Below are 25,136 nucleotides of genomic sequence, written 5' to 3' on the forward strand. Positions count from 1 at the left end.
AAATAAAATAAAATTAAAATGCTATCTTGTGGAATACAATTAGTTTTTATTTTATTGTGAACAATTTTTATTTAATACCAAAAAACGATGTTTAGCATTGACAGCCGTATATGCTATATGTATTTGCCGTTAAAATGAAACGCCCAAGTTACGTCAAGGCACACCAAACTATTATCACAGGAGACCTTAGGTTTTCAAATCAGCTCCTGCCTATGTGAGGCCCCATGTTGTTAAACTATAGGGTCAGGTGGCATACCTCGATTTAAGGGGGGAAAAAGGCGTAACGCAACGAGGTTTCTTCCTGATATAGTTGTCCCCCTTTCGGGATTCGGTCGTTTTTACGTTTCTCAAACGTTGGGTAAAGTTGCCACTTTTACAGTTAAGTTCGTGTAGATTATTGTCTTTTGTTATGTCATTTATATCAATTTTTATTGGAGTGAAGAAGTTGTCAGAACTTGCTTCTGTTGTTTTACGATTGATACACTTCAATAACGGTAATAAAAAACTAAAAAGTTAAAATTGAAGTTATGAAAACAAAATTAAGGCGCTGTTCAAATATTAGTTTTGACTTTATTAATAAAAAATAGCATATCATTTAGGAAAACACTAATTTTAAATTTTGTTTCTTTGCGCCATTTAGCGAAGAAAGTAACATGCCGAATCAACAGTTAATTTGTATTTATTGTTCAACAATTGTACATTTTGTTTTCAGGAGCAAAACCGTATTGACGTAGGCCACTTTTGAGATCATTCACCGTCGCCGACGTGTAACAGGGTTTGCCTTCGAATAGGCGTTGCCCGGTTGATTCAATATAGCAACGGTCAAAGCCCCGTCGTGCGAGATATAAAGCCTATTACAATATAAATATCAAGTGCGAAAAAAGTTCTAATGATCAACATGCAGACCGTCCCAACTCAATGTCAGCCTGTAACTTTCAGTTCGCCTCTACAGTCTACCGGGATGGTGTCGATGATGCCAGCTGCTACTACAAATAGTGAGTATAACGTTTATTTATTTGATGTAATGAGGTAGTTTAATTGTTACCTAAAAGCTTATGACTTTTAATTTACTAGAAATAACTGCTATTTTACTGCCATGCTTTCCACGATTTTTTAATGAAGGTTATGTACTCCCATTTTAGGTTGAAAACAAAATATTTGAATTCTTTTTTAACTACCTACCTAACATGAATTAATTCGTTTTAAAAAAAATTTCAAAGGAAGAACATAGAAAAATAAATAAACCGTGTAAACTTTGAATTAAAATAATGAAGAAGTATGTTATCATTTTATCATGATGTACTTCTATTTTAAAAGTACAAAATGTAATCTCCTAGCTTAACAATTGTTGTTGCCTGACGTATAGTTTTAAAAATTCCGAGAACAAAATCTAAAGCTGGTGGCGCGAGCACGGCCTTTATCAACGGGGTCTTAAATAAACTGTTGTCCCAAGACCATGGAGCGACAATTGTCGTTTGAAATATAACGAAATGTCCACCTTTTCATCCTTGTACATTAACGCACTCGAACGCTTAATGTTGTGATAGAAATGAATTAACAAAGCGAGAGAGTTTTTTTTGTTGTTCTTAAAGAATAAAATATTAACTGATAATTTAAAAACAAAAATGCGGCTTTTACAAAGAAAATTATTTTGAAAAATCGTGGACCATTAGATTTTCAGATTTTTACAAAATTTAATATGTTCTTATGCTTTTGGATATACGGCTAAAACTATACAAATTTTGTGAGATAAAATTTGAAAACCTAAAAACGGAGTTTCATAGCTTCAGCAAGCAAACCGTTAAGTATAACCGATGAGTCTGTTGTCGAATTAAATTGACAGGACTTTATGTCCTACTGTCGTGTTTTCTTTTTGTGCGTTTCTTGAGGCGACAGGAAAAGATTTGTGTTGACCAAGAGAAAAGAGAGTGATTGTAAAATAAGCGGTACAGGCGCTGCACATCGACAGGTGGATTTTGGTCCGATTAAAGGCGAAATGCGATTGACAAATCACGCGCGGTATGATTGGGAGGTCGGCGTATTTATTATTATTTTAAGATTCCCGAATCCAGCTCGGGAATCGACATTGCGCCGACAAACGCTCCGTGTTTGGAAAGGCGTTTTGTGGGGAGTCCGAGCCGTCGCATTGTGACAAATCGCGGCGTTTGAGCGAACGGTGTCAAATGGAACTGCACAATGGCCAGGTATCAATGGAGAGACTTGTGGCGCGCGATTGACGCAAACAAAACTCTGCCCTGTCCCAAATCGCAGCCCCAGTCTTGTTCAAGAAGAGCCAGGTAGCCATCAGGGTGAGGAGTTAACGCGACAAAAGCATATAGCTGGACAAGCCGAGCATTTCTTTAACCTGTTGATACCCAGCGCGGAAAAACGTGTTTTAACAATACTGTTGGAAACTAGTCATTCCGCAAAAAACGGTTTATTTAGGCACTGTTCTTGCGAAACACAATTAGAAAAGCGTAGGCCTACCTCATTAGAAGGGTTAGTCGTGAAAACTCACTACATAAATTTTAGGAAAAAATTGCAAGGTTATTTAGAAAAGAAATTCCTAATTTTAATAATAGACGTAATTTTATTACTAACAACCTACAAGATAATATTTTGCTATAGAGAGGTAGATAACATTTCGTTTTTCAGTCAAAGCAAGAAATTTTATTGAGTTGAATTTATAAATAAGTAAGTTTGGTTGATTTTAAAATAACTTGTCTGACTCCTTTTGAAGGCTTTAAAACGCTCTAATTCGAAAGCTATAGTTGTGCAAACTCGTAATGCTGTCATGCCTTCACCCAAGTCTGGGCTTAGAAGCCTCGTCTACTCTAAAACATCACGACCACCTATCAATCAGCGAGTTTCACGCAAAGCACAAAGAACTTCTCGGTGAATGCTTTGGCTTACTAGCCCAAATATTTCCGTTACAAGAAATCTTGAAATTCAAAAATGTGTCAACGATTTTCCTTAAACAGGCGGTGTTCCAAATCCTTTGTTTTCATGTTATTATTAGTTTTAGGATTGCTTTTAAGTTAGCTCTTTATTCGAAATTAATTATTAAAAGCATGTAGGCTATAATAAACAACTTTACTAAACTTATACTCGATGATTAAAAAATCATTGCATTGAAAAAAGGTTCTTGTACAAACGTAAATTGTATCCACCGATGTCCTCCATTTTGTATTTTTTAAATGATTTTTTGATACTTATATATATTGCTTAATTTTACTTATTTTCATATTTTCGTCCTCATTTATTTGTGTGAAAACGTTTTTTAATTACGGAAATATAACATTTTTGTGGGCCAAAATTTATTTTTACTCAAATATATAAAGATCCTATATTTTGTTCAATGCAATGTCGGTCTATTCAGAATGAACAATAAACACTTTTAATAAAATGTATTGGTTCTACGATTGCTATTGATATGCGTCTAACAGACTTTCATTTTACGCAGATCAAACCTTCGGAGAAGTAAACCAGCTCGGCGGGGTGTTCGTCAACGGTCGCCCGCTGCCAAATGCCATTCGGCTTCGCATCATAGAGCTCGCACAGCTCGGCATACGGCCGTGTGATATCAGTCGACAGTTGCGCGTCTCGCATGGCTGTGTGAGCAAAATCCTGGCGCGATACAACGAGACAGGCTCGATACTGCCAGGCGCAATTGGCGGCAGCAAGCCCAGGGTGACCACTCCAGGGGTGGTGAATGCCATAAAAGACTACAAGGTACGTGATCCCGGCATCTTCGCCTGGGAAATTCGCGACCGACTTCTCAGTGACGCGGTATGCGATAAATACAACGTCCCGTCTGTCAGTTCCATCAGTCGCATATTGCGTAACAAAATCGGCAACGTTCTGCATCCCAACAACCCCCTTAACCCAAACTTCGTGTCCGCCACGGTTGCGCCGATGGAGCATGGTACAACCACCAGCCAGCCAAGTGGCATGAGGCCTGGCGTGTACAACGCCCCAATCTACAATCATTATATGGTACCGCCGGTGCCAAAGACCTCCATCCAAACTAACCCACACGCTTTGAGGAACCCGATGGGTCATCCAACTTTCTACTCGCACTCTGTTACAGAAATTCTCGGGTTTTCACGGTTCGAAAACCCACACAGTCAAGGTAAGTTAGCAAATGGATACGTGGTAAAAAAATTGTTTTTATATCTTTGGAAAACATTTTTGTAGGGCCTATGTGTGAGTAACATAAGACATATTATTTATTTAATGATTAAAAACAATCTTTAACGAAACATTGGGTATAAAGACGATTTATATTTTAGATTTATATTTTTCTCAACATGAAATAAGACAATTTTTATCTTTATGTAAATAATTTAAATCAAGAAATATAGGTTCCATCTTAAATCGTACGCATTTTACATGTTTCCTTAAAGCAATATTGGTATTGAATTCAGCTGTAAAAAAATTATTTTATTTCATTTGATAGGTTATAAACTGTGAAACCTGTTGTAACGAACCTATTTCAATTACATGAATTTGGTCAATTTTAAACGACTAAACGCTTGTCAAAACAGTGCAGTTTGCTTAATTAACCAAGCAACAAGCACAATTTAACCTGCTGTACGATATCGTATTTTGCGGTGAATATTTGTTCCGCGAGCCTGCATAGAGTGCAGCTAAATTTCGCGTACAAACTATATACCGGGTTTCGTTTTGGCACTACGAAAGCAAGCCTATATCGAGACTGGTAATGGCGGAGGCGGGTTTAGGTAATAAAGTAAAAACAGCTTCCCCGAAGAGCCGCATGGCCGGAGTCACGCTTAAATAAGAATGGCGTGAGTTTCCCAGAACGGGCCCTTCCTCCTCCGTGCGATGTGGCGCTTTCATCACATACTTATGCCCCTGTGCCCCCAGAGCCCCAGCACCCTAGCACCGGTCGAACAGAGACGTGCGTGCGTTCATAATAAGTTGCTTTCCGGCACGAAATATTTCACTCTTCAGGCCCTTGTCGCTGGGTCGGCGCTAAAAATACAAAGAAACTCTAAATTGGACCCTCAACCGAGCGGTGGTGTGTATAGTTTTACCTTTGTCGAGCGACGGGATCGCTCCAGCCTTAATCAGCTTAAGAATGAACAAAATATTGTTTTGTTTTATGAACATACAGCGGAATAAACTAACATCTTTACTTTAAATATCCACTGTTGTTATGCAATACAGAACCTAATAGATTATTTTAATGAATAAACTGTTGTTAAACATATAAATGTATATAATGTAACAAACAATAGGTAGGAAATCTAAAAAACTATATACAAAGCGTTGTTTTAAAATTTACCTATGCGAATCTTTAAATGTTGCTTATCCTTATTTGAATTATTATGCTGTGATAAATGACGATGTAGCCAGCCCAGGGCCCAAGAAATTTGATAGCACCTTGCAGCTGACGACATATCTCGTTTCAGTGCCCCCGCGTTTAACTAAAGAAAATAACGAAATGCACTTAGATTTTCACAGTGCGTAACATTGGAGTGAATAAGAATCTTAGATGCACCAGAGACCTTCAATAGATTTCCACAAATGCAGTGGGTGAATGTTTAATCAGAGGTCAAACTACTATCCCCACACTGTCCCCCAAACGAGCATGACTAATTCCCGGCCGATAATGTCAAGTGAAGGCAAATGTATTGTCGCCTCGACTCGTCGCAGTTAGATTCGCTTAATTGAAAGCGAAAAGGCGTGAATTGCAGTGACCTCACGAACACCCGAACAGAACACGACTGGCGAAACTGAGTCGTCTCGCCATTTTGTTTGTGCGCGCGTGCGTGTTGAAATGGGTCGCGTAGCGCCACGTAACATATAAGTCATGCATACATGCATGTGGAAGCCTTTGGCGCACCGAGTGCAGACGAGCAACTTTAGGCTGCTAACCGGGCGCGTCAAACTCTGTCACATGGCACTGTCCCTAGCAATAGTAAAGCGAGTAGGCGGAACCGGGCTCCACGCCCGAACGAAAAAAACAATCTGTTTAGATTGGGGCGCGAGTTACGCACGTGTAATAGATGCGTGCAAGACCCCTTAACGCGCCGGTGAAAGTGATTCTGTGAGGGGCAGCAGTCGCGTTATGCCTGTGAATGAGTCTACAACTTAAACCGGGGCGAAAGTTAAGTTGACCGAGGCGGTTCGACAACGTGAGAACTTTTCCTTCGGCTTGGTGTAAAATCATTTATCAGACGAAGCAGTTCTTGGGTATGCTTATCAGAAAACAAAAATTCCGTTATGCAAGTTAAATAAACTAAGACAATTTTTTTAAGTGGGAATAAGTGTCATATTTGAAAAATTCAATTGGAATTTGACTTTTTGGGATCGCCGTTTGTAACGTGCATGAACAATGTGCAGTAAAAACAATTATGAATTCTTCTTTTTTAGTGCTTGGCCACGCAGGCCAGATGGGAGACAACCTGCTGCAAACAACAAGCAGCAGTAGCAGTGGCAACAGCACCGGAAATTATCAGCACCATCAACTTGTTCCAGTCACAATGCCGGCGATGATCCCAAAAATCGAGGAGTGGAACAACGTCACCAGCTACGGCGTTCCTCCTCCCACCCAAGTCACCTCGGTCGCTATCAACGAGATAGAAAAGAACGCATCGGAATCGCGTGACGTCACTGCTCTACATCCAACCAGTGAAGAGGTAATATGATTGCAAAAAGTGTAATTGATTATGCTTTGAAAATTCTTTGCAATAAAACCGATCTACATGTATTTGATTTCAATCATTTTTAAATTGCCGGAATTGAATTAAAAGCAGTACCTCTAGAAATTACAAGAAACTTTATTTTTTCAGAACCGGCCTGCGCATCAGCCCTCCACTGCGTACACAGCGCCGAGAAACCCTCCGTTTGTTGCCAGTAGCAGTCACATGATACAGCACCCTACCTACCCTTCGCCGGCTTATATGCCCTCCTATGGTCATCCAGCAGCTTGGCAGCAACAACATATGGGCTTGCCTACTGCGGGTTCCATGAACGGTATCGACCCGCTGATGATGCCACCGCCGTCCATTCATGCCTCGCAGCACCAGCAACCGCACCACCACGTTATTCAAAATGGCGTGCAGCACAATTCGTTTCCCAAACCGCACTCAACACAAGCCGGTACGAATGCTAAATTTACTATAGAGGTCAATTTTGTTTTCCGCCATTTCCAGTAACTGTAAAGCGTACATCTGTATTAGGTCAGTAATAATTTCCAGTTACCTCGTTTGTTATACGATAATCGATTCACAAGAATGTTATGATGCGTCAATATTATGTCAGAACTATGTCTGACATAAATTACTTCTTAAAAATTGTTTGACCACCATAAAAATGCACTAAATGCGACATATCTATCTGGAAGTCAGCACCGCGCGCGCTAAAACACAAACCTACGCGAGCCTTAATATATATTAGAGCAAGAAGGCTTGAAATAAAACAGCGCGGAATTACGGGGAACTTGGACAGCAACTTTTTGAACTATGGCCTATAATGTCAATTAGATAAGGTCAAATTCTAACAAACGAAAAGCATTCTGTTCGCTCATACTCAACCTTCCATCGTTTGACTATCAATGGCAAAGGCACTATTTACAAAGAACTTCCTTGCGTGACAAAACTGCGTTGTTTGGTCTAAACCGCTCGAAGGAGTGATACTCAATTTGGTGCGCCCGAAAATTCGAGTTTAGATTTGCTCAAATGCAGTTGCAAACAAATATCGACGATCTGAGGCGTGGGGTGTAGACAGGTCGGATGTTTGAAGCTGCTATAGGCAACTTTACTACAGTAAGGGTCAAAAATTCAATTAGGCAACACCGAAAAGTAGAACAAATATTTTATAACTTTGCGACTTAACCACATTGACAAAACTGTTAGTATAACTTTTCTACAAATAATTTAAAATTTTCATAAAATCATCCTATTATTGTTAAAAAAGCTAAAGTGTAACAAAAATAAATTTTAAATAACTTAAAATTTTTAAACTGTTAAACAAAACAAAAAATTACTTGCTTTAGTCGTGTTGAACTGTAACTCGTTAGTTCCACCAATAATCGTGACCTTAATCATTTTAAACTTTTCCAACGAGAGTTGGCTTTATAGTTTCATGTAATGAGGTAAAATAAACTACCGGTATAGGGAATTTTAGGAATTCTTCCTGATGTCTTATCAATTTATCATCTTATGGCACGTAAACAAACAATATATAGTGACCAGTATAAGTTTGAACAAATTCTGTTCGGACTCCAATTGTACTGAAATAAGAACAACATCAACGTTGGAATAAAACACAGTTCGAAATAAGACCAAAATAGGACTAATACCTCTAGTAGTCGTAACACGGCTAAACAAGAACAAGTCCGTCAAAATAAGACCAAAATGGTTAGAATCTAGCGTATCTATCTTGTACTAAACCCCAACCCCACCCCTCTAACTAGATTAATCTGCTTTAGATTATGTTGCTTTGCAGTTATTATGGTGTGTTTGTTTCTGGTCGTATTGGCCGGACTTTTTATAGCAACATTACTAAACTTCCACATTTTATTGTTATATACCGGTATAAGGGCAAATGTTCACACCAATAACGAGACCTAAACAACTATTTCCTAATTAGATTAAAAGTTTCCAAACTTGCGCACAATAAAAAATTAAATTGGAATTACCTTTAATCAATCCACAATCGTTTTTTGTAAATTCACAGTTTTGAGTAGGCTTACTGAGTAACTGAAAAACGCAGTTGGAACAAGGTAGCATACTATATAATTTTGCCAAAAAAAATTCTATTTTAATGTAAATTTTAGGAATGAGACATAAGTGGAGTCAATTAGTTTTCAGTATTATACTGACTTCTCATCGTTTTTATTATTATTATTTACTTGAAGAAATATTTGAAAATTTCTAAGAGAAACACTACTTTCTGATTCGCAGATGCGAAAATTGCACCGGACCAGCAAAACGAATCTGGTTTAAACACAAGGGTATCTCATTCTAACATGGAGCCCCCATCTTCGTAACAAATGTATGGGAGTGGATGATTCTACACTTCTAAGATATATTTCAACAGGCTTTGCCGCGGATAGGGCTGCTTCAAGTCAAGCGTGGACAGAGACAAAACAAAGCAACAGTGCGAGAGACCACTGCTGTTGGAGCTGCTGTTTGAATTTAATTAGTTAAAAAACACTTTTTTATATAATCATGCTTGTAATTTGTATTTGTAAAAATGAATATATCAGAAATAAAAAAAACTTACAAATTATAAATCCTATTTCTCACAGATCGCTCAATTTATTTTCTGACGACAATATGCACTTTGAAATTGTGATTTAAAAATGTGAGTTTTGCTGCCTCAATCGTATCGTATAGTAAATGTATTATTATAGCCTAAGGATAGCCATCACAAACTATATCGACTGCCTATTTGTAGTACGGTCTTGTTTCTTGCAAAATGCCGAATTAATTTCGAATTTTACAAAACATACTTCTTCGTCTAAATAAGATGTGTCTATGCAGCTTATTGTTTCTTTTTTTCGTATATTCGAATGTTTTTATTGTTATACCCAATATGTATTCATGTACTAACAAAGGCTTGTATAAACGCGTATAGGTTTGTAACTAACGCATTGTTTATCCCAGTTCGCGTTGTATTTGTTTAAAGCTTTTTCAATGCAACACAAGTACACCGAACATTTTATACGAAATAAAAAATAGCCCATATCAGAATGACTTGAACAATTTCGACGATAGTGGAAAATGTGATCACTGATCAGACACGTCAATAGTCTGCTTCTTTTTGGCGTAACAGTTAAACAATTAAAAGAACCGCTATAAAATATCTCCGTAGTCTATATTTAGATCAATTCAGTTTTCGACTTAGAATTTCATCCAGAAGTAAATCAATGCTGCCTTTTGCGCAGTACAAGTTAATTCACGAGTTTAGGTTAACTTATTTTTCCGTTGTTGTGCCGTATAAGTGCCAGTTTTCTTCATAGGGGTAAAATAGCCTACTGGTAATGATGCGAATAGACGCTAAGTGGCTTAATCAGTAATTTTAATTTTGGTTGGGAACCTAGTTTGTTGAATAGCACAAATATCATTTCCAACTTTCTTTTTCTTAAAATGTATTTTCTGACCGTGGTACACTTGTCTCGCTATATAGTCTACCACAGGGTGGTCTAAGATTGACAGGATCGCGGGCCACAATATTTCTTGCATATTCTTCGCGGGCCACATAAAGTGCTACATGCGTGTCAGGGGCGGGTCAACGATTTTCGTTTGGTCGGGGCTTGAAATGTTTAAAGATGACGCCACAAAGCATCATCAATAAGTAACGTCGAAAGACATATAAGCGACAAAGCCCCATAAACTTCCTGCTCTCGTCTAACTTGTGCGCAAATAGTGATAATAATGAGACTGCCAAAATGGTGCGCGCGAAGTGCGAAAAAATGCGTATTTAACAAAACTTTTAATTTAAAAGACTGCATTAATAAGCGTAGAACGTTTGTTACTTAAATCAATTTTGCTGAAATTGCATAACGCAAAAAGGTCACAGTGAAAACCTGTAAAACAATAATTTCCAGAAGCGCGATATATTTTATCGTTCACTTACTTTAAAGTTGCAAAACTTGTCATCTATATGTTTTGTTTATATTCAAAAGTCGGAAACCAAAACGCAACTATAATTTACAAGTTCGCAATGCCATTTAAAAAATACCTATGTTTGGACAACCCTGGCCTACCAGTTACAGAAAGTTTGGCGAAATCAAAATGAACCATTTAACACTTCGCTGGTTAAATGGGTTTCACAATGTTGTTTGACACATGTAATTGTAAAACATACTATAAAACGTGGAATAGCGCGCTAAGCACGAAAAAAATTCAATTACATATAGTTAAAGTTGGCAAAAAATATATTTCGATAGGCTCTCGGGAACATTTGACACGTGGGCCATTCCAAGCTGAGCCAATTTAAAAATTCTATGTCACACCAACTCTTAAATTAAAGTGCAATGAATGTACGGCTATCACGCGGTCCACAACTACATAATTACACTAAACTATTCAAAAGTAACTCGCGGCCCACTCAAAATGGCTCTGAGGCCCACAGTTTGCCGACCACTGATATACATGTTATCTTGTATGAATTCCAGCAAAAGAGTTATTAATTGATAGTAAGTCTCGAAATCTATTTCAAAATTATTATAAAGAAACGGAATGTGAAAACGTGAGTACAACGCTGGGTATAGAAAATCAAAGATATGCGATTTTTGACAAGTTTGTAGAGGACATGATTGGATGCTTGCAGAGGTAGCCCGTGTAGATGGTCACCACTGCTCTACTTTGTCGATCATTTAGATTCTCATTTACTAAAGAATTTTCGCTAAAAATTCCCAGAAGTTTTGTTTTCTTCATTCAACACACTTTTTTAATGAAAATTACTGTAGAAGTTTTAATTAGAAATGAAATCAAACAGCAATACACAACTGGAAATTTGTTGCCACTATAGAATGCTTTGCATATGTAATTTCTAGAAAAAAATGGTCGAAACACTTATCATTTTATGGCAACAATAACGAAAGAATAATAAATTAATTGTAACGTAAATAAATATGAAACAAATTGCATCAGTCTAGCAAACGGATGGCGTAAAACACATATTGCGCGTTAGCTTGTCTTCTGATACGAAAAATCAAAACCCGTAATATTAAACTTTATCGTAAAGAATTATTGCAGCAATAAACAACGTCACTTAGATATACGATAAGCAACAGGCCAGAAAGTGAAAATTAGGCCAGAAGTTCAAATAGCAAAAAAAAGATAGTTTTAGAAATAAGAGAGATTTTTTGCTTAATATGAAGTGAATTAGTACGCTCTACGCAAAATTAGTACAAAGCAGTATCCTTGCTTCGAAATAGGTAAGGTGTCCAAATGAATTTTGCTGCTACCGAACGCTATAATGCGTTTCCTTAAACATTCTTAGTTTATAATTATAAAAATAAACTAATTCGTGATTTAAAAAAGCTTAACTGACAAAGCATTTCATAAAAATACAATTTATACTTTGGGAAAAGTTGTTTTACTTTCTGGGAACTATGTTACCAACGATAACATTGTTATTCAATTCAAGTCAGCACCAAATATCCACGATAGTGCGAAGCAATAAAATATATTACGTGTTTCCTGTACAATTTTTGGAAAGTTTGCAAGAGTTAAAAAAAATATATATATATATTTAAAAACAAGAAAATGAAATCAATCTCTTGCTAGAAAAATGACACCAAAATAAATTTATGATATATACAATACATAGATATAATATTATACATATATATTGTATCCAATCACGACTAAAACGACGTCTTATAAATTACAGCCAGATATTCCTTTACGTTTGAGGTAACTGGTTTAACAAATCTATAAATACCCCGTAAACAATAAAAGCATCATACGTACAATCGTTATATTAGCTATCTTAAAAAAACCCATAATATTTAGTCGTAAATCACATCACAAGAAAAACATAAAGAATTTGTTTTTGTAGAAAATTAGTTTTTATAAAAGATAAAATCACTACATAAAAATTAGCAAAGATTATATTTTCAATATAATTAAGCAATCGATTAACCGTCCAGTAAAACGTAAAATCTAAAAAAAGTAACAAAAACAGAAATTTAATAAATAGCAAATTCAATAAATTCGATTTATGATTAGGAACTAATAAACAAGTTATAATTACGATAAAACTAGTTAAGGTTTTTTTAAACTTATTTAAATGATTTGGTTTTATTATACAAAAAGCACAAGCAATGGTTTACAAACCATGGCATAAAATATAAAAGATCAAAGTGCGCCAGAAGCGGTGTATTCACATGGCGCATTGCTGTTTAGATATAAAATGTATTGTACACTCTTCATTTAAAACATTTAAGTTAAAATACACTGTTTTAAACAGTTATTTTCCTAGTATGTAGGACAAATGGGGGACTTATACCAAACCACTCAGGGAAATTTTTTTGCCAAAAATTCCGAAATGGTTTCGTATACCATCATCATGATTGCACCACCTGAAACAATAATGTGAACGTTACATATCATAAAAGTTATAAACTAAAGTTAGAATACAAGTTTTACGATCTTGCATTTACAATACAGTATATACATTTGATTAATTTCAAAGTTAAAAAATATATTAGAACTTACTTGGTCCCAGACGCATGAGTTTAGGAGTTAATCCCTTGTAGAGAGCTTTTATCCTGCAAGAAAAAACACAGCAAATTAATGTAAAAAGTGATCAATTGAATACTGAAGTACCCTAATAACTACAGTAAGACTTTAAGCATTACGCACAAATAACTATAAAAAATTATTCGTTGCGTCAAAGAAAACAAATAAAATTTATTTAAAATTTTTAGTTTTGTGATGTTTTGATGAAAATAAAATAAAGCCTAAACATTTTTAAAATTGTAATTTATCCAACATACCCCTCTTCTTTGTATATGGTGTACATTGCTCTATGTGCTCCGTAGTACTTTATTTTCCCGGATACAGGCTGGGGTCCTTGAATTCTGCTCTTGGCAACGTCGTACGGGATGTTTATTATGGAGGCGAGAGTCCCGGCAATCAATCCCAGAGTCAACCGATAACTTACTTTCGCCACATTAGACTGTATTCAAAAAGTTTAACGTAAAATATATATTTGAAACACTATATACGAATCTGGTCATAAGTTTAATGGTGAAAATAACGGTCCAAATAGACGTAAAAAGCGACATGCCTTATTGGATGATGGCATGAGCATTTGCCGAAACGTTTGAACAATAAAGCATGTCGCTTTTTACGTCTATTTGGGCCGTTATTTTCACCATTAAATATATATTTTATTTACTAGGAAAAATGTTTTTGAAAAGAACATTCCCAATTAATTTGCGTAAACAAATGAAGGAACCTTTTTCGTTAATGCATGGTAGTGGAAATATTATTTGATTTAGTAAAATACGCTATATTTTACATAAAATAATTTAAATCTAAAACTACTTCTATAAAAGAAAAAATTAGCAATATCATATTAATTTACTGAAGGAAGAGAAGATGTAATGAAATAGGCGCAGATGCGCAAAAGTTTTTTTTTAATTATTTGCATGCATCCAGGACATAGGCTTTTGATTAAATAATAAACGCACGGCTGGTGAAGTACAGTGTGAGTGCGACGCGTTTTCTTTAGAACGATAACGAATAAGAATTGTGCTCCCATGAGCATTCAATTTTGTTTTCCTCGTGATGTATATGCATTTTTTGGGATGATCCGTTGGTCGAATTAAATAATATTTTGATTTTCCTAAATTTGACCAACATTTGAAACTTGAAAACAAAAAGTTAAGCTACAGTATTCGTGTGGGGGGTGGAACAATGGCTAGGTTCTGGACACAATTGCTAACAACAGCGCTGCATTCAGGTGCAGTGGCCGATGAATTCCACCGCCACAAATCAAGGAGGGGACAATTTGACTTTTCTCGCAACGCTTAATCAAGAGTGCGCACACATACTATGGGGCTAGGTATTCATAATGGGGCCTTTCACGGGTGGCGGGGCGGAAAAACAATAACTGACGGAGAAATACATGCGCTATTGTCAGCGCTGCAAGTTGCCGGTACCAAACTGAGTGCGCTAAACCTAAGTAGACGGCTTAGCAGAGGAGGGAGGAGGTCCCGAGAAAGCAGAGGAGATCCCGAGAAAGGATGAGAATAGGAAACGAGATGCAAAACAAGAAGAAGAAAGCGTTTCAATTGTCACCGTCGCGTGACACGGCTAGAGTCGCCCAAGCCGCCGTAAATATAAACATTCTAATTACGCGCGTACCGGGGATCGGGATGTGGGGTTGATATTAATCATCAACTGGGTTCGTGTGCCGTAAGCCTAAGCGCACTGGAATTTAGTTGAGGGTCGATGCGGTCAGTAACGGAAGTGACGTAACACTATCACCGAAAGCGAGGGGTTTTGGAAGAAGGTTATCTCTGACAAGTTTTGTAAAACAACGTTTATAAACGGTTCAGGGTAGTATTGTTACAAGTGATGCACGCAACAAACAACACAAAGATAAGTGTCAAAATATAAAGATGGGGCCTGCTGCAAAACTTTTAAAATCCTAAAGGCTCAAATAATACTCATTTTTTATTACGGTTGATTGTGAGTACTCCGTGTTGCATATTTGTCGTGCGGACGAACGTTTTAGAAAAACATGATATGCATGAAAATATACACTTCTTAAGAAAAGTAACAGCAAAGAAAAAAATTAGATAGTATAAAGGAGGCCCAAATCGCTGATAGAACTACCTTTAACGAATTTTAATGTCTAAATAAAACAGAAGTCATATATTTATCAGGCATTTTTAGAACCTATAGTCACTAACCGTTTTAAAGTTTTTTTTAACATGTCGTTTTTTTATCGTACGTATAATGCAAAGGCATTTTAATAACGTTCATGACATAAATACAATAACAAGCCATTCAAACCAAATCTAGATTGTACCCAGGTGGCCTTCAGAAGGCATGACGACCCGTGTCGTCAACAATGGTCACGTCGCAAATACAGCGGCAGCTAAAACCCACACCACGACGTGAAGTTGGCTTTGAAATCGGATACCTGCGACCGTTGCGACGCAAATTAGCGGGATTGGCTGCAGGTGCGCTTATCTTGGATTCTATGTTGTCATAAGAATGGCTGAAATGGTTGCCCGGGAACCAATTAAATTATTTCCCGTACACTGTTGGGCGTTGGGTTTATTTAAAAAGTCATACAACGTAAAGCGGCTATAAGTTTCGAGCCAAATAGGTCACAGTACTCTGTTGTGTGTAGGAATGTTTCAAGTAGAATAGCAAGGTATTTTATCATATATATTTTTTAATAATGTAATAAATAGAAAAATATAATGAATCGCAAACATGTATATTGTCGTAAAACGTAAAATGCCATATGGTTCAAAATTAAAAAATCAAAAGGAAATTTTAGCGGTTTAAAATAACTGATATAAAAAAAAGTGCAGGATGATATAAAAAAAAGATTCCTAGTTATTCTTAAGATCCGATTTTATCCTTTGTACATCACTAACTGCGTGGTAATGATTGATGTGAAAATTGTTGTGATAAAACAGGTTCTAATTTTCTACAAAGGGTAAACGATCGATTAAAGTGAGAGATATTGCAATACAGAGAAAAAATACATTAATGTTGAATTGCGATGTTAAACGAAACAAATATGTCGCTTACACATGCAACGTTTCTAACACCGAATTTTTTACACTGGCAGCGATTTAGCGAGTTAACACTAAGCTTTTTATATTGGATATTTCAGAACGTAACCAGCAAAATGTCTAACGGGTCATTTTTAACAAAACTGAACAAGAAGTTCACTATTACTTTTCTTAAAAAAGCATAGGAAGCTTAACGCAGTTCAGAAATGTACTTACATATAGTTACCGCAATGAGGTATAAAAAAACACAATGTTCTTATACCTCTGTTTCGGGGATGTATTTTTTTCCGGAGTGGAAGACGCCAAAGTAAACCATGTTCCACACTCCATGCCGTCCCAGGGTGGCAGTGAGACCTCTATTAATCCCCATCATTCCATACCCATCCGATTTGATGATCTGTCGTGCTTTTGCGAATGTTGATTGTTGCTGCACAGCAGGATAAGCATAAATTTTCTAGTTGTAAATTAGGATTAAAAGATGGTCGACGGCCGTGGCAGTAATACAATGTAATAAGGAAAATAAAATTTGCATAAAACATAAGCTTTACATTATTGCCCCAGTGCGTCAACCATGATAAACGCCATTGTACGCTAATCCCTTTCTAACGTCCAGGCAATATGTGGAATATAGACAGGCAAAAATAATTCGAAAACTGCAAGACACAACTTGCTGTTGATCAATTGGCAACGCAAAAACACTGTCGTGTAGGGAGGAACAAGGCCCGGCTCCATTAGGAGAAGGAGTGCCCGCAGAACCGCTTCCAACTCCTGAACAAACATAGCTTGATTTGACAGAACGATAAGCTCTCCACGGGCCTTAATTTTCATCGCAGACCCGAATTGCAATTTAGAACATACACGGGGCACATAGAAAAAACAGTGTCGTTCGGCGCGTTCTCCCCCCACCGCGCCCCAGTCATTGGCAATGGAGCGTGGGGCCGACCATCCACGATGAGCGCATTTTCGGCTCCGGTGTCATTAGACGCGCTCGGATCTCTATTGACTTTTAGCCGCGATGCTAGGCCAGGTAAGTAGGAGCCTGACTCACCCAGCATTGCGTGACAAGGCGGCACCCGCGAAATAACGAATTTGTTTTGTTTGATCGTCTGTCCTTCATACCGCTGCGGGATTATTCGAAGTACCCCCAAAATAACCAGGTCTAACTCCCATTTCTCATTTTGATGACACAGTCACAACGGGAGGATTTATTCCTACTTTACCTTTGCTACAGCCTTGATTTTGTACCGAAATTTTAGGGTCCATTCATCGAGATCGTATCAAATTGCCCCAGGCCACCCATGAAGAAAAGCACTTTTTGTACAAAATAAAAAAAAAACGCGAGTTTAAGTAGGTGAACTAGCCCTAAACTTTCTTCGAACCGACACACGATCTTCTTAAAACTTCTTTATCATTATGGTAAGCTATCTTACGATCAGAAATGCAAACAAAAGCTATCAAACTTCTATAAATTGAAATATTTCCATTGTTAATACCCATTCATTCAAACATGAATCGTAAGTATGAAAGCCTAATAAACCAAACTTCAACGTCGGAGAAAAGAGTGTCAGATTGACACCTCTCAATTGTTTAAGTCAAAACATTTACGATTCCACAGTTTGTTAACTGATTTTGAAGGCATGTAAAACGAAACAATAAAATCAAGTTAAAACAAATCAAAAAAAGAAAACTCGACAAAATTATCAATCAATCCCACGTACAAGATCTACCAAGACGATGCCGTCGCTTTGACTTGCAAGCGGATTAACCCCGGCAACTGACCCACGCTACCGGGATCCAACAGTTGTTCCTACCACATAGCTCGGGGGGATATCAGCTAAAAAACTATACCCTCCAGTGTGTTCGAAAGTTTGTCAGTGTTATGCGGTACAACAACGGAAACGACAGAAACAACAACGGGCAATGATTTTCGACGTTTGTCATCAGCCCAATGCAGAAGTGTCTTTTTTTGGTTCGCCTTTTTCTGATAAATAGCCCCCAAACTAACATTGGTCTCTGGCGGACGAGCACAAGCAAGACCTTCATGTTTTTTGTTTAGTCAGACGTTAAAACGAGAAACAGGTGTGATATTACAGTCTTGTGAAAGAAAATAATCTTGGTAAAATGCTGATAATACTGCAAAAATACTAGATTTTTAACCATATGGGTTAGGGTGTTGTGAAATGTCAATCGACCGACAAGGCCTGCATTTTACCAAAACTTACATCTTTAAGTTTAACGTTCATTTCAGACTGCAGTAGTACTTTAATCCTTTCGAAAGGGTTAGTAACCATTCCTTCAGTAAGTCCTGAGCCAAGGCCAGCCATCGCATAAATCTGTAACGAAATAAAAGATGAAACAATAAAGGAAAATTCAATATTGCCATGAAAATGTTTTTATGTTTTTGGCGGTTTTAAACATTTTAACCTTTATATTTAAACATGGTAATTTCGCAGGTATTACTGGGGTTGATAGTTGTCAGTTTTTAAGTGACTTATATGGCAAAAGTAAACTAAAAAAGCACTCGCTAAAACTGCATATAGTAGAATTGTCGAATGGGGCGTCGAATCGTGAAATGAAGAGGCAACGTCTAAATACCGTACATCACACGTCCACAAACATATTATGTAAAACAAAACGAGCTAAGGTTTCTCGAAGCTGTGTTGGCACAGCACACAAGCCGATTCCCGACAATTGCTAACACGCGTCGCAAAATTCAATAAAATCTTTTTTTATTTGTTAACCATTGTGTCGTGTTGTGCAGGAGTGCGTGGCAAGCAATGAACAATGTCGAACTACGTCAACAGTGGCAAAACCGGTTTGTATGCGATGTTAAATAGCGACCGCAAAACAGCTTTCACGTTTAAGCCTCGAGCGTACGATTAAAACATATGGAGTTTATACTTTATAGGTGGTTAAAAGTTACCAAACTACTTCACGTTGTACGACTAACCAACTTACTGGGTTGGAAACAATTGTCAACGTTGGCTTCATGAAAACCACCCCTCTCCCCAAAAACAGTATAGCTTTTAACATATTTTTGGTCTGTTGTGATCTTGATAACCTTAAGGTAGCAAAAATATAGGTAGCAGAAATATAGGGTCAAATGAGGACCGGTGCGCCCTGAAAGCTAAGTAAACTCCACCCTGGGGAGCAAACACATTCATGGTGGAGATTACGCATTCCAAAACGCCTTTCGCGAAAAAGGACAAAAGCGGCCGAGACAGCGGCTACATATTTTGCAGTCGTACAAAATACGCTGACGACATCTCGGACAATACGGGGGCGGGAGTCGAGGCGATAGATCAGTGCTTGAGCGTTTATGCAAACATTAAGCTTCGTCATTGATTATATTGGTTCGCTAGTTTGTTGATGGGTCTCGCGAGTTATTTTAAGCGTAGGCCAGGTTTGGCCGGTTGTCGTTTGTGTAAACTACGAAACAACCACAAATTCTAGACTCTAGAGCTTTTCGCTCCATTAAGGGACTAACATTCGTAATATTTTTGCATGTTTTGGTACGATTAAGGAAAGCGAAAGTTTTTATTTTTTTTTATCTCTGCGGGCGTCTCCAGAATGCTGTATCGAAGTTGTTCGGGTTTCAAACACACTTTTGGGATAAAAATAAATATATCTTTAAAACTCAATATCAACATTTTAAAGTTGAACTCATCAATGTAGTGAAAAAATACCAGTGCAGTGAAAACTACTGCCAAGAAGTTGTTAGTGCGTTTATCACACATGGTATACTCACCAGGGGCGTTTTGGGGCCTCCACCACTCAATATGTCTTGGTATCTTTCGAAGCAGAAGAACTGTAACGAGCGAAAGCGTTGTTGGATAATGCTTGGAAACAAACTCAGATATAAAACGGCAAACTTACTTTAACTGCTCTCTTCGGTGTTTCAGCCAATATAGGAGGAAGTATACCTTTGTAAAACGATAAAAATCTGAAACCAAGGTAGCATATGTTATAAGTCGCAAATAGAGTGTAAGTTATTTGCAAAGGTACTTCTTTAGGCGAAAATCTTAACTCGTGTGCGTCCAACTAAGAGTAAGAATATGAAAAGTTTTTCAGATTTTTTGTTGTATTTCTGCATTTTTGTTTTTCGCATTTCTGTAAAAGTCATATAGTAAAATATATAATTTTTCTAAATTAGTTAGTGAAGACGGTTAACCAAAAACAAACTCCGCTTTTACTAAACTGCACCGTCTGCAACAGGTGTACATATCAGGTCATTAAACAAGTACATGAAATTGAGTTTAACCATATAGTAATGAAGGTAGACCTCAAGTCATATAATTTTACTCTATTATTGTTGCATTTTTTGTTATTCAAAATATATAAATTATAACAAGAATAAGTTAATTAAACTATTATAAGCCATCTTGGTAGATGTTGATTTCCGACTTATTATACAGTTTGGCATTAATTGCAGTCAATTGCTTAAATGCAATTATGCAAGCACTAATATATAAAGAAAATTTTTTTTCTTAAACAAGTACAACCGACCTAAGTCGTCGGCAATTTGGTTTTCTGTTTTGTGTGGCTCTTCGCGGTTATCCCAAAACGTTTAAGTAGGTTGGGCTCTAGCTGACTACCTTGATATATACGCTTGACACGACCGAACAGTACATCTTATACATATACTTATTACAGGTGTGTTGTTAACAAAAAAAAACTTTAGCTTTGAGCGTGTTCTACAGAATATAATTTGCGGTACGATGAAATATTATTTATATCTCCTTTTGTGCATTTATAGCCCTCAAATAACTCGCGATGCGAGTGGAATGATACAGCATGAACGCATGTGTAACACTTCGTTTCAAAATTTTCGACATAAGTTCGCAAATAATTTAATTATTTGGTGAGCAACATTAAATAAAAACTCACCCTTCTGCTCTGTACATGGTCGTAAAGCAATGAGCCACCGATCTATACTGGATCGAACCCGGGCTACTTCCTTGAATTTGAAACCTAAGAAGATTGCACATTAAAAATAAATATAATTAGCAAATTACAAATTATATATTACTATAATGAATACAAGTTTACCTCGTCTTGACAACATCGAGTGGATGCATCAAGCAAATTTCAACAAGGCCTAAACAGTTGAAAAAGCTTGATTAGGATTTTTAGTGGTTGAACAATGATATTTGCATTATACTTGCGATTTAGTCAAGCTTTTTTTTGAAAAACATTTACTTTATAATCAGACGTAAGTTTTATAGCGCTTCAAATGCGTCTCATATAATAAAACGAAATTGTGTTTTCCATTAAATTCCGGTAATGCAAAGAAACGTATTGACGGGTCACTTGTTTGATCTTAACCGTAACGATTTATTTTCCCTAGAGAGTAAAATAAAAGACGGCGCTTATGAGCTGCGGCTCGATCAGGATCCATTGCAAACCAATCGAAGAAAAAGCGTACGTCGTAACGTGATTACTTAAAACATATTTTTGTTGCCTTTCTATCAGCGCATTATCGCTTTTACTGCATATGAAAAACAGTGGCAAATTGTTTTTGAACAAGTTTTTTTTAACATATACATTGGGTGTGAATTTAGTGTTCCCGCTGGGGATTTTTTTAGCACAAATGCGCAACATTTCAGGCACTTGGCAAAAAATTGTGCAAGCAAAAAAATATTTGAAGCGCCAAACGTCTTCTGTAGCACAAACGATCACTATTGTAAAAGGACATTTCATTATAATACCTTCAGTACCCAATTTTAACTTTACTAAAATTTCCATTTTTTTTTACATTGGAGCTACACGTATGAACAAAACAGTACCCAAATTACTTTTTTAGGCTACGTGAGAAATGTGTGTTGTTCCAGTTGCGTTTATTGTGACATTCTAGTGATTTACCTACGAAAAAATCTTGTAGGGGTGCCGCAATTTATTTATTATTTCTGAGGGGTGACGCAAGCCATAAAAGGTTGAGAACCAATGCTATAGTCCTCAACAAGGAGATTTTTCCAGATATCCTCATTCTAGTTATTAAAAATACAACGACGTATCCTAATTTGAACTATATTTTTTGTGTCTTGCATCTTTTATAAATTGCAAGTTATGTAAATTCCCATAAATTTTATCATACCGTCATTTATGAGATCTACAACAATATGCAGTAAAGCTGGCTCTGATACTAGTTTCTTTTGAGTTATAAATAAAATAATGCATTAAAACAAGAGGCCTTGGGGTGTTGTGCTTGGAGAATTGGATTTTGAAAAAAATTATAAACACATTTAATCAAGCAGAATATATTAGGTGGCCCTTAAAAAACTCTTATACCGATTTAACACAGTCTTATAAAAAGTAAATGGTAATATGTTTATTGAGGACAAACAACCATATTATATTAAACACACAAAATTCACATAAGATAATAAAAAGAATGGATAAGGATTTATACATTACAAAATTAGCAAAAGTATAAATTACTCTCTACTGACATATAGTGTCAAGTCATAATAAAAAGTTGGCTTAGGTATTTAAAAAAAAAGTTGTTTGTTATACAATCATTTAGTGGAAAATAAATAACAGTGTAGCCATAAATACATTTAAAAAATTCAATAAATAAACTATCTGGATTTTGAGGTTGTTATTTTAAATATGGTAGTATACATGGCATTAGATGTGGCATGTCTTAAAATTTCATTATCAATAAAGACTGTTTCTGGAAGTGATAGTTTAGATATAACCACATATTCCTACAATAGAGAGGGGGCTGGTTTAGTGCAATGGTTCTAAACCTTTATTAGTCGGTAAGCCCTAACATGGCCTCGGCTTGTGGCTTACCTGATCATTTTTAGAAGAAAAAAACGCCACAGAATGTTACAAGGGAGGTACTGAAAGTCATATAAAAAACACATATTTCAGAATAACACATTTGTATGTATACAAATAATTAAAATATTATATGCTTGTACCCTCTTCCCAAAGGCTACTCTGCTGTACTTTAGTGGGCTAAGATCCACTGTTAAACAAAAATGGTTTAGTGTAGCTTAGAAAAGTTACATAAGACAAACCAACAACTATAAAAAATACACCTAATAAAACACATTTTAGAGTCAAATCAGTTTACCTGCACTACCGCCAGCCACAAGTTGCTGGAACATTCTTTTGTATGAAGTGGGACTTTTGACAATAGGCGATGGGCTGGAAAGAACCTCCACTGATTTAGGCAGGACGCCATCAGACTTATTTGCCATGCTGAAATAAACTAAGATAGAGGCCTACTCTGTAAATATACTATCAGGTTACAATAGGTAAGTTTCAATTGAGAAAACCAAGATAAAATATACATTTTGACATTCTTTGCAATCTTGCAGAGTTGTCAACTAAACATAAGACAATCATTTTTGACCACAGAAAATGCTTTCTTTAAAGTGATCTCAGGCCAAAGGACTTGGCAGCTATTCCTTAAGATTTGTCCACCACTGCCATCTGTTTTTTAAATACATGCTACTACATTGTATCAGTGTTGTAAACAAGTCATTTTGAAATGACTTAAGTCCCAGTCAAGTCATTCGTAAAATAACTTAAGTACAAGGCAAGTCTTTTTGAATAAATAACAAGTCAAGTCCCAGTCCAAGTCATCGGTTGCCCAAGTCAAGTCCAAGTCAAGTCATAATTAGAGCAAGTCAACTTCAAGTCCAGCCCTTGCCAAAAAAATAAAACTTTAAATTATGAAAACCGGAAAACTCCTCCTTATTATGAGCAACTCAAGTCAAAAATAACATAAAAGCAGAATATAACAAGCAAATTCTTTTATGTGCAAAGATTGGGCTAAATAACGCAATTTTATAATTAATTTCTTAATTAAAACAATTTATTTTAACCCATCACTTGTCCAAAATGACTCAAGTCAAGTCAAGTCATTTGCCCAAAAGACTTAAGTCAAGTCAAGTATTTTTGCCCAAAAAACTTAAGTCAAGTCATTTAAAAACAGTGACTTAAGTCATTACAACACTGCATTGTATACACTAAAAACTTAAATTCTCACTTAAAATGACAATTCAATTACCATCTGCTATATTAATGTAAATTATTTAATAAACACTACAGAAAAGAGAAGAAGATTTGTATACTATTCAAGTGTTTTTCACAATATTGCTGTATTAGAACAAAAGTTGCGGGGTCGAGAATCCTACCTTTTTTACATTTACAAAATTAGTAGCCTAAATTAAAATTACAAGGAACACATTTATATGGGAAAATAAATATAATAATAATACTTGACTTACCCAAACTCTAACTCTCACCCCAACCCAAATCATGTTAGCAATATAAAGCCCAGAAGAAAATGTGGTAGAATTGTCCGCGCAAGTTTCTGCTAAAGAGTGCCAGAAGCAAAATATAACGGCATTCAGGCAGACACGTCAGCGTGTCGTAAACCCTCGAGATACGCATAGCAGGCATTTTGTGAAACTACTCAATTCACCTCGAGCGATTGAGGCAGCCGGCAGCTTGTATTGAACAAATCCACACTAGACAGATAACAACATGGTAGGTGGAGAACGAAATCTAACCGTTACGTACTCGCAAGACAAGAATTAAAATGAATAAATGTACGTTAGAATTAGATTACAGCACATGAGTACCATTTTCCAAATGGCAATGCTAAGTTGCTAACGTAAACTACTTGACCTATCAACAATTCAAGTTTATTTCTAAACTTCACGGCAACGTGCATGTATTGTACGATATACATTGAAAACTAGATAAAAAGATAGGAGAATAAAAAAGGAGATCAGCGTTGAACTAGAGTGGTCGACTTTTACGGGCTTACTTACATCTTAAATCGAAAAGGTGTACTGTGCTATGTGCCCAGCTAGTGCTAACTAGCAAATGTTAGGCACAAGTTATAACTTATCCGAATCGAAACCGT

The 25,136-nt window shown here is 36.5% G+C and overlaps 2 protein-coding genes across 3 annotated transcripts; one reads left to right on the top strand and one right to left on the bottom strand.

Moving 5' to 3' along the window:
• The first annotated feature begins 687 nt into the window (after positions 1-687).
• Positions 688-9,790, top strand: LOC146140521 (paired box protein Pax-9-like). Of its 2 annotated transcripts, none has more exons than XM_083393127.1 (5): positions 688-995; positions 3,464-4,132; positions 6,400-6,665; positions 6,819-7,128; positions 8,934-9,789. In XM_083393127.1, exons 1-5 carry the CDS (start codon positions 890-892, stop codon positions 9,017-9,019), a joined length of 1,437 nt encoding a protein of 478 aa, XP_083249253.1. In that variant the 5' UTR covers positions 688-889; the 3' UTR covers positions 9,020-9,789. The 2 variants fall into 2 exon arrangements, with proteins under 2 accessions (XP_083249253.1, XP_083249252.1); XM_083393126.1 differs by lacking the exon at positions 688-995 and adding an exon at positions 2,529-2,895 and having other exon boundaries at positions 8,934-9,790.
• A 1,460-nt stretch (positions 9,791-11,250) lies between these two features.
• Positions 11,251-24,606, bottom strand: LOC146140522 (mitochondrial 2-oxodicarboxylate carrier-like). The gene is made up of 10 exons (XM_083393139.1): positions 23,331-24,606; positions 21,299-21,347; positions 21,137-21,220; positions 20,126-20,192; positions 19,998-20,057; positions 18,472-18,582; positions 16,512-16,676; positions 13,484-13,665; positions 13,203-13,255; positions 11,251-13,066 (listed from the first exon to the last, which is right to left on the bottom strand). Exons 1-10 carry the CDS (start codon positions 23,455-23,457, stop codon positions 13,002-13,004), a joined length of 963 nt encoding a protein of 320 aa, XP_083249265.1. The 5' UTR covers positions 23,458-24,606; the 3' UTR covers positions 11,251-13,001.
• Positions 24,607-25,136: the final 530 nt, after the last annotated feature.

This window comes from Ascidiella aspersa, chromosome 6, assembly GCF_963924565.1.
Source record: "Ascidiella aspersa chromosome 6, kaAscAspe10.2, whole genome shotgun sequence".
NCBI lineage: Eukaryota > Metazoa > Chordata > Ascidiacea > Phlebobranchia > Ascidiidae > Ascidiella > Ascidiella aspersa.